Source organism: Cupressus sempervirens, chromosome 5, assembly GCF_028749045.1.
Source record: "Cupressus sempervirens isolate cs-2001-9-10 chromosome 5, ASM2874904v1, whole genome shotgun sequence".
Classification (NCBI taxonomy): domain Eukaryota; kingdom Viridiplantae; phylum Streptophyta; class Pinopsida; order Cupressales; family Cupressaceae; genus Cupressus; species Cupressus sempervirens.
Window position 1 is genome coordinate 171718179 of NC_143122.1, and position 10853 is coordinate 171729031.

A 10853-nucleotide genomic window follows, 5' to 3' on the forward strand; every position below is an offset into this window, starting at 1 on the left:
CCCAGTCTGAATCCACATAGCCTCGAATATCTAAGGAATGCTCACTTCCTATTCCATGAAAACATATTGAGTACTCTGAGGTACCCTGCAAGTATCTGAAAACTCTTTTTACTGCACCCTAATGTGCTCTTCCTAGATTAGACATATAACGAGAAAGTACTCCCACTGCTTGGGCAATGTCTGGTCTTGTACAAACCATAGCATACATCAAACTTCCAACAACACTCTGATATGGTACTCGACTCATCTCTTCCATCTCTAATGGGGATGTAGGACACTGTGAGCTAGAAAGCTTTGTTCCCATAGTAACAGGAACACTCAATGGTCTTGCATCCTGCATATTGAATCTTTTCAAAATAATACCAACATACTTAATTTGGCCTAGCCAAAGCTTTCTATTATGTCTATCTCGTATAATCTCCGTTCCCAGAATGTGCCTAGCTACACCAAGATCTTTCATTTCAAACTTTATTGAGAGTTGAGATTTTAACTCTACAATCAAACCTTTTCCTTTGCCAATAAACAACATGTCATCGACATAAAAGGCAATAACCAAGAAACCATCACCATCAGATTTGAAATATATACAGTGATTAGATTTAGATCGCACAAATCCCAAACTCAACACATATGTATCAAACTTCTGGTACCACATCCTAGGACTTTGTTTTAAACCATACAAGGATTTCTTCAATTTACAAACCAAATGACTTTTACCTTTCACCACATAGTGCTCTGGTTGTGACATGTAAATTTCTTCCTCCAAATCTCCATGAAGGAAAGCAGTTTTCACATTCATTTGCTCGATCTCTAGATCATAAGCTGCCGCAATAGAAAGCAAAAATCTAATGGATGTCATTTTGGCTACTGGAGAAAACATCTCACCATAATCTACTCCCTCAACTTGAGAGTAACCTTTTGCAACCAAATGTGCTCTATACTTCTCAATGCTTCCATCTAAACCCATCTTCCTTTTGAACACCCATTTACAACCAACAGGCTTCTGTCCTTCAAGAAATGGTACAAGGTCCCATGTTTGATTCCTCTTAAGAGCTGCCATTTCTTCATCCATGGCTATTTTCCAAGACTCTGAATCATTCATACCAAGAGCCTCTTCTATAGATCTCAGTTCATCAATATTAGCATTCAATGCAAATATGCACCTCCAATCATTAGGAGAATACCCATACCTTTCAGGTGGTTTCCTTTGTCTAGTAGATCTTTGAACAAGATCTGGTTTAGGTTTAGGAGGTTCAAGTTCATGATTAGGTTCTCCCTCTTCCTCTGATGATTCAGAACTCGTAGAGCTTTCTTCAACATCTCGTCTTTCTAAGGGCCTTGATTCAACTTTCTCAGGTATAGCAGGAAGTTGAATCACATCTTTCTTTTCTTTAATTTTTTCTGGCTACATTGTAGCAGAAGAAGGCTTAGTTTCTCTAAAAATAACACTTCTGGAATAAAATACCTTTTTTGCAACATGATCCCAAAGCTTGTATCCTTTCACACCATAACTATATTTGATGAAGATACATTTGACAGCTTTTTTGTCCAATTTTGTTCGCTTCTCCTTTGGCACATGAGCATATGCCTCACAACCAAACACTCTAAGATGTCTAAGTGAAGGCTTGTGGCCCGACCACACTTCCATTGGCATCTTATCAACAAGAGCTGATGTAGGAGACCTATTTATCAGGTAGTAGGCAGTGGCTACAGCTTCAGCCCAGAACTTTTGTTCTAGTCCAACACCACTCAGCATACTCCTAGCCTTCTCCATCAAGGTCCTGTTCATTCTTTCTGCAACTCCATTCTGCTGTGGAGAATACGGAGTTGTCTTCTCTCTTTTAATACCACAATCTTTACAAAATGTGTCAAAAATATTGGAGCAAAATTCACCACCATTATTAGTTCTCAAGAATTTTATTTTCTTTCCAGTATGCAATTCAACCATTGCTTTAAATTCTTTGAAATGACTAAAAACTTCAGCTTTACTCCTAAGGAAATAAACCCATGTTCTTCTACTAAAATCATCAATGAAAGAAACATAATAAACTGATCGACCAATAGAAGGAACATCAACTAGACCAAATACATCCGAATGAATTAGATCCAAAATACATGAAGACTTATGAGAACTCGAGTAAAACTGAATGCGATTTGGTTTACCATAGATACAATGCTCACAAAAATGAAACTCAAGATTGCAGTCATTCAACCCATCAACAAGGTTCTTATTTTTCAAGGTCCGTAGGCCCTTCTCACCTATGTGGCCAAGTCTCTGGTGCCATAACATAGTCTTCTCTACAAGAAATTTCGATTCGGTATACAGAGTACCCTTGGCTACCCAAAAACCACAACCATCTGTTGAAAGAGAAACTCTCTCCTTCTCCAACTGAGTAGTCTTTTTCACAATCTTATCAGAAGTACTATTGCACTCGACCGTGCATGCATCAAGTTGGTACAGTGTACCCAATCTACTTCCTCTTTCTATTACCATAACGCCTCTCACCATTTTTACACCTGCTTCAAAAAACTGTACATGCACACCCGCATCTATTAGCTTACTAACAGATAACAAATTCCTTGCTAGTCCAGGGATATGCAAGACACCATCAAATCTTCTAATTCGACCATCAGAAAATTTCACACGAATACTTCCACGACCAACAATATCAAGTACTAAATTATCACCCAAATACACCTTACCACCATCAAAATTTTCATACTTACTAAACCAATTCCTATTAGGAGTCATGTGGAAAGATGCACCTGAATCTATTAACCATGCATTTTCACCTGCATGAGTGGCCAAGGCTGCAATGAAAGCATCTCCATCTTCCTTCTCGAACTCAGAATCAGAATCTTGCTTCTTCTTCTTCTCCTTTTTCTTCTCCTCTTTGCAGTCCTTTCAGAAGTGTCCAAGTTTGCCGCCATTCCAGCAGATTGCCTTGGACTTACTAGGGGATTTCGATCTCCCCTTATTTTTGGACTTAGAATGGCCATGCTGCTTTTCATTCTTGCCTCTTTTTTTTGGTCTTCTGCGAACACTCAAAGCCTCTTTGGCATTCAAAGAGACCTTCCTTCTCATCTCCTCAGAAAGTAGAGAACCAACAACATCCTCCATCTTCAAGACAACTGAAGTGCTCCCTATAGCCATCACAAGACTATATCATGAGTCTGGAAATGAACATAACAAGATTTGACACCTTTCTTCTTCATCCATTGGCACCCCTATTGAGGTCAACTAAGTCACCAACATATTAAACCTTTCCAGATGCTCAAAAATTTGTCCACCTTCTTCCATTCTCAAGGAATACAACTTCTTCCTCAAGAAAATCTTATTCACAAGTGATTTCTCTTGATAGATCTCACTAAGCTTTTTCCAAAGCTTCTTCACAGTAGGTTCTTCATGGACATTAATCAGAATCGAGTCTGCAAGACACAATCTGATGAGACCTTTAGCTTTTCTATCATTCACATCATATTGTGTGGCTAATGTCAGATTTGTGGGTCTCAGCTTGTTCTCATCAATTGCATCCCATAAATCCCGATCAGACAATATATCTTCCATCTTCAGCTTCTACATCTCAAAGTTTGTGCCAAAAAACTTTTCAACATCAATTCTCCCTGACATGCTTGCCATATTTTCAATCCTACAACATAGAAATGAAATTTTTTGCACAAGCTCCCACTCAAACCTTGATTAGCTCAAAAAACCCTGTACCCAACAAATAGAACCAAAACTAGCTAGGCTCTGATACCACTGGTAAGGAAGCAAAGGTGCGCGGAATCGCTTCCTACGCTAATCTTTGAGAGGACGATTATGCAAATCAAAGTAACTATTGCAAAGATCTCAAGAAATGCATAATAACATAATCAAAATAACAAAGAACACACAACACAGTGATTACCATGGGGAAACCCTTCTGGGAGAAAAACCCACCCTCCAAAACTCACACAATGTATTATCAAACAAGATGATTACAATACACTTGCAATGCAAGTTCTTACAGGAGCACATCACTACAACTCAAACTTGGAGAGACTCCTTCTAGCACCAGTCTTGCAAACTGAACTCAATTACACAAACACCTCCCCAAGCCCTCCTTTTATAGTGATTTTACAACTTGGAAACCACTTATGGTTTTACAAAACCATGGGCAAAACTACCATGCCACATGTTACCCATTTACATTTCCAATATGGAAAAACGACTAGGTTAAAATAGTAATCCCGTCCACAATTTTGTCTCTTAGTCTAGACCCCCATAAAAGTCACAAAATGAGTCATCAAGGCTCTAAAAATGACCTACCTATATTCAACTATGGACAAGACTCATTTTAACAACTCACTAACCATTTTCCAATGCATAAACAAGTGGAAAACTTCCACAAACAAAATTTGGAATTTTCCAAGAAAAGATTGCAAGGTTGAGACACATGTTTCTCAACATCCGGCTGTACCCATCAGCTATTGGGGTTATTAGAGAAGTTAATAAGGTAAGAGATTAAGAGGAATTGCAATCCCTAAAGGCACACAGGTCCTTTTCCCCATGCTTTCATTCTATCATGATGCATCTCTGTGGAGAGGTGATGCAAATGAATTTAATCCCAGGAGGTTCAGTGATGGAATAAGTAAGGCTGCTAAAGACAATCTACTGCACTAATCTCATTTTTATATGGATTGAGGTCCTGTGTGGGCCAACATTTTGCTATGCTCGAGACCAAATTTAGACATGTAGTTTCACTATTACATTTACACTAGTTCTTGTAAAAAGAATGTGCAATGGGTATGTCTACAGAAGTATGACATCAAATCACATTTTTTAATCTAAGATATATATCTCAATCATCTATAATAATTTTGATCAAAACTAACATCTTTAAAATTGCAAGTATTGAAATCAAGATCATAACTTTTTAAATGTCTGCAACTAATAAACATTCTTTCCCATTCTTAACTATGTACTCAAATACCCATACAAAATAATATTTTAGTTTTTTCTTCATTTAAAATTAAAAAGAAAAAAGAAAATTTCATTCTTATAGTCTCATCTATATTTTCCCCATAACTCTTGACAAGCTTGCCAATGTAGTGTTGAACCAATTTATGATTCTTGTGTCATATGGATAAATACTTATATATTGAGATTATTATAATATTATAAAAATTACATGTATTAACTTTACACATGTTTAGTATCTAGCAGCATTTGATACTACGGGGAAGACTACTAGCTAAGGGATGTAGACTCCAGGAAGTATGAGGAATGAAAGGTGATTGACCCTAGATTGTGAATAGAGTAAATTAATTATCACAAACAACTCTCCATATGTCAACATAGACCAAATACGTTCAAGCACTTTCCAACACAACACATATGCCTTCTATATCCATTTTAACTACTCATGATAAATATTATAGCCAACTCCAAGTATAGTGTAGTAAGCAGTTATTAATTATTTCCTTAAATAACTGAATGAATTAGGCTTGTGATCAGTAGAGCCCATATTTGGGTTTCTCAATTTGGTATCATAGCCAAAAGAAAGATTGGTTTTTGATGAATTTTGTACAATTTGATCTTGTGAAGTGTATGTTGTGTTTTGATCTATTGCAAAATTCAGTTTGAGAGAAAAGCATGCAGGTTGTCAAAGATATGTGTCTTGGTTTGAAAGTGTTTTAGTTTGTTGATGTTGATCAAAAAGAGTGCACTAGTGTTGAAATGGTAGAATGTATTTATGTCATTGAGTTACTTGAGAAGAGTGATTGGATTCATACTCCCCTCAAAAAAAGTGATGACACTGAATTAGTGAATGTTTGTTAATGCATTAAGTGAATGTATGGGGTCCATTATTGGTTGTGGCTGACACCCCAAAACTCTTTGATTTAATTTATTGATGAACCATGTATTTGGAAATGCTTCCTATACAATTGGCTACTACAATGGCTAGGTACCCATGTATCTCAGTAGATGAATTTCTAAAAGGCCAGAGTGATGGTAGTTTCCCCATATTGATGATTTGTGGTCATTAGAACCAGAGTGTATCTTGGTTTGTGGTAGTCCAAAACCATTCTAGTGTCAATTTTATGGTGATCTTGAAATCATTTATGTTTGAGAAGTTTGGGATGAAATTTAAACCACTTCAAAATTGCATTGGTTAGGGGTAAACTGTGAAAACCCAAAGTGTTTGTGATGTGGGGGAAATGATATGAATGATTATATCTAATAAATGTTTGTAAATGGGTACCTAACAAGGCTTTAGGCCAAGACCCATCCATTCTTTATAGGGGATATCCAAAAAACATTGATAGTCAATTTACTCTGTTGACACAACTTGGAGTAGATCAAGAGTGTTGTTAGTAGAATTAAAGAGCTAGTGTCAAGGTAGCCCTAGTCCTTTTGTCTTTTGTGGTTGTATTTTGGTGTTGCCTAGTTCATTATTGTGGTGTGGATGTTTGCTTCTATATCATTTATAAGAACTCAATGGAGTTTAAGGTCCCCTTAAAACTAGAAAGAGAGAGAATTTATAAGTTCTATTTTTTTATCTATTATGGATTCAATTTATATAAGATAAATATTTGAAACAATACATTAATTTCTAATATCATAGTAAAACAAAAGTTTTTTAAAGTATAAATTAAATATTTTTTAGCATTACAATTCATTTTTGGTTTCTAGTGTTAAATTTGGTTTACACACTAACATGTCAATTTAACTTTTTTTATATGGTTTTTATTGAACATTTTTAAAGAATAGTATAGGGATTAAATCTGTATCTTTCATGGAATGGGATTAATTCTCCATAAATGCATCCACCCCAAATTTATATGCCTACATAGATACTTAAGAGGCATCATATTTTTCATAAAATATGAGATCAAATAAATATGTAAGGAGAAGGAGCCATTGAAATTGTGTGATATGTCATACCATAAATTAGGTGTTCCTTTCAAGAACCATCGGATGACATAAATGTAAAGAATAAAATCTAAGAAAATAGTAGCAGTCATATGAAATACCTTTTTCTATCACAACTTGTTTGTTAATAATTCTATCTTGTGTGGCTAATTTATTAAGAAAATCTTTTATCCATACACAAAATCAATGATAGTCTAGTTTCTTGCATTTTCAAGTTTCCTTTTCAAGGCTTGTAGTTTGACAACCTTGGATGGATCATTATCATGGTAAGCATCCCTTAGAGTCTTCTAGACATCCCTAGTTGTCTTTGCACCTACAATTCTAAGAAACTAGCTCTTATTAAGAACTATCTAAATATAAAATAAAGCCTAAGCATTTTCCTTCTCACCTTCCTTTTTAGTTCTTTTATTGTTAGGTGCAAATGTATTCTAAACATTTGACTCAACCATACCCTCTTTGTATGATTTTTCAAAAGTTATTTACTATCATAGATATCTTCATTTTTATAGACCAATATTTATAATCACTTCCACTGATATTTGAAATTGAAAAATGATTAATCCTGATAAAATTATTAATATCCTCCAAATTTTGATACCAATTTAAAATTCTAAAATAATACCTGCACAACAGTAAAGTAAATTCTAGAGATAATTTAAATATCACATCAAATGATTTGAAGAGAAGCAAAAAGAAAACTAATTTAAATCCCCTGTTTTAGTGCAGAGTAGTCCGGCACTGCACACGAGCTGATTATTCGCAGCCTTTATCAAGGATAAAAAAAAACCACTACCAATAAAAGTTATATATAACTCAAAGCATTCATAAGCTATAAAAATCATTCAAAGCATGCATAAGCTGAACATTCATTATTTACACGAAATAACTATTATAAAAAGCATTTAAAACTTAAACATTGGCCTGATATCCGCCATGATCAATGTACAGAACTAACTCCAAGAGCAATCACTACATGTGTAGGATGATTTATTTACATAAATACTGAACGACTTAACTAAATTTTTAGAAAAGAGTTATAATTTTCAGACTGTTGTTTCAAATAGATGTGACCTCATTGCAATGCAAGTTATGAAGAATGATTTGAGCTCCATGCTGAGGAAATATGGTCACAAGTGATGCAGGAGCATGCACATATCCCGGAGAAAGAACGAACGAGAAGCGTTGCAAAATCATAACAAGGGCAATCTTGGTCTCAAGCATAGCATAACTTTTGCCAACACAGGATCTCAATCCATATCCAAATGGGCTAAATACAGTAGACTCATCCTTAGCGGCTTTACTTAATCCTTCACTAAACCTCTCAGGGTTAAATTCATTTGCATCTTCTCCCCACAGAGATGTATCGTGATTGAATGAAAGCGTAGGGATGATGACCTGTGTGTCTTTAGGGATTTCAATTCCTCCTAGTGTTGTATCCTTGTGGACTTCTCTCAGAAATGCAACAGCTGGTGTGTAGAGCCGGATCACCTCGTTTAGAATCATTCCTAACTGTGGTCCAAAACATACAAAAACCATCAATTACTAAAATGCAAAGAGCAAAGTATCGTTAATGTTTAAGTTATAAATAGCTTTTTCAGTTCTTACAGTTTTGAGTTTATTTACAGTCTCAAATTGTGGATATGAATTTCCACATATTTCTTGTATTTCCAAGCGTGCTTTCTCTTGCCATTCAGGATGCATGGCCAACAGAACAATGGCATATGTTAAATAATTACTAGTAGTCTCTTGCCCAGCAATGAAAAATGTTTTGCATTCTGCTATGATTTCCTCTATTGTGAGACCTTGATTGTTTCCAGAGCTTTTTAACTCTTGGATTGTGTTCATCATGGAACCAAGCAGATCATTACCATAGCCTTGGGTGGCGTCTGTACTAGCTTTTTCTCGATTTATAATAAGATGCTTCAGAGCACTCTTAATATGTTTGTTGAGTCTCCAACGTTCTCTGTTTCGTTTGAAAGGCAAAAATCTGAAAAAAAGAAGGAAAAGCATGCAATATTGTTCATTACTTATTCAAGTATAATTCTATCTTAATGAATAATAAATTCACTTGCAAATCATGTGGAATAGTTGTCATGTAAAATTAAATCTAACCTATAGCAAGGAACCATTAATTTTGCATAATCCTGGCAGGCCAAGGACATTTGCTGAGCCAACAAGTCAAAAATATGCTTTCCTTGGAGATAACTGCTGCCAAATGCTGTGCGAGCGATGATGTCTGAAGTTAGAGCCTTGAGTTCCTGAGCCACGTCAACTTCTTTATCACCATTTTCTACTAATTTCTCCCATTTCTGAAGCATATGGGCAGTGCTTTCTATCATGCAAGAAGTCATATCCTGATCCAATCTTTCTTCGATAAGTTATTGAGCTTTTTCTTTTAATAAGTCAATGTGAATGTAAGATTTCCACTATATGTAGAGGTAACGTTGTACATAAATGGTACAAAATGAGCAACAACAAATGACCAATAATAACTAAGTATAGGATTACAATAAGTTTTTTCTAAGTGGAGTGAATATGGGAAATCCAAACCATATTTGGATAAATCATGGACTGATCACACAAGTAATAAGAAAGTTCTAAATAGTCCATATATGATTGATATCAAAATCAGGCTAGGATACCTAGTTAGGATACAAACAGATGTATGAAATAAGCAGTACTGTGTGGCAGTTGCAGTGTAGCCTTGTAAAGGGTGTTTGAATAAGTCACATGTAGATGTATAGATGATGGATTACTCATCCAGCTACCAATAATTCGGTTGATAGAGCTCTGTTATAGCAATTGAAAATCCTAAATTCATGTCCTAGTTGACCCAACGTTTGATCCATATGAACATTAGCTCGGGAACGAACAATGAAAGTATCAATATAATTAATACCCAATTTTCTGCTTTTCCAAGTTTTTTCAGTTTAACTATTTAGACAGAATCCAAATTTGAAAATAAATGACACCACCTGAAATGAGAAAACAAACACTCTTAACCAAGTTCATCTTTCAAACAAGAATATGAATACCAACTAACCTTGAGCTTATCAGTGTGGAAAGACGGATTTATGATCTGCCGGTGACGCGCCCATTTATCACCATTGAGCACCACTAGACCATCTCCAAATAGTTCTTGATTCACAGGATCCCATGTTGGTTTTCCATAATTCCCTTTCTTATCACCTAACACCTCCTTCGTCATCTCAGATCTGCTAATTATTAGTGTTGGTTTTGGTCCCAGCCAAATTAAGAAGGTTGAACCTGGTAGTCAGATGGGCAAATAATATGTTAATATGCATTAACGTCATTAGCTTACAGAACAAATTTACATTAATGAATAAAAATTACCATATATTTTGGACCAAAAAGGGTACCAAGGCTGCACTCTTGCTACAATGTCATGGGAGAGTTTCATAGGCCTGGTTGTGGCCTCATACATTAACTTGGCGAATTCAAAAGAATTTCCACGTAAAAACTTGTAAGGAGGGCCTGTAATGCCTTGAGACTGAAAATGCTTGGCTATTTGTAGAGGCTTCCACCATACTGAAATTGTAACCTTGGCAACTACAAATACCACTATACAACCAACTGAAAACCATGTAATTCTAGCAATACTGAACATGAAATCTTCCATATCTTTCAATGTTTCAATAATGTCATAGACGCTCCTTACCATATTGTTCTAACAATTATGTGAGAGTTTTTTTGACCTGTTATCCATCGATCATTTCAAAGGCGTTTTAGCTTTTTCATTCTTCCAGCCATGAGACGTCTGGTTAGTCCCTTGCATTGGATTCATTCATTTATAAAATTAATTAACTTTGTTTGTTTCCCCTGGTTTGTATGCAGCTGGAACAATTTTGATGTCGACCCACTTTAGTGCCTTGTTAAATGTTTCGTGGAACACACGTAAGTGCGTAACTGCAACGAA

The 10853-nt window shown here is 35.6% G+C and overlaps 1 protein-coding gene across 1 annotated transcript; it reads right to left on the minus strand.

Annotated features, from left to right (window-relative positions):
* Positions 1–7972: 7972 nt before the first annotated feature.
* Positions 7973–10556, minus strand: LOC149554965 (cytochrome P450 734A1-like). The gene is made up of 5 exons (XM_089829112.1): positions 10271–10556; positions 9960–10183; positions 9029–9270; positions 8522–8903; positions 7973–8425 (listed from the first exon to the last, which is right to left on the minus strand). Exons 1-5 carry the CDS (start codon positions 10554–10556, stop codon positions 7973–7975), a joined length of 1587 nt encoding a protein of 528 aa, XP_089685238.1.
* Positions 10557–10853: the final 297 nt, after the last annotated feature.

Coding starts and splice junctions, on each gene's coding strand:
- LOC149554965 (XM_089829112.1), bottom strand. CDS start 10,556: ATGGAAGATTTCATGTTCAGTATTGCTAGAATTACATGGTTTTCAGTT. Junction 10,184..10,270: donor TTTTTGGTCCAAAATATATG/GTAATTTTTATT, acceptor TCTGACTACCAG/GTTCAACCTTCTTAATTTGG. Junction 8,904..9,028: donor TTAATGGTTCCTTGCTATAG/GTTAGATTTAAT, acceptor TCTTTTTTTCAG/ATTTTTGCCTTTCAAACGAA.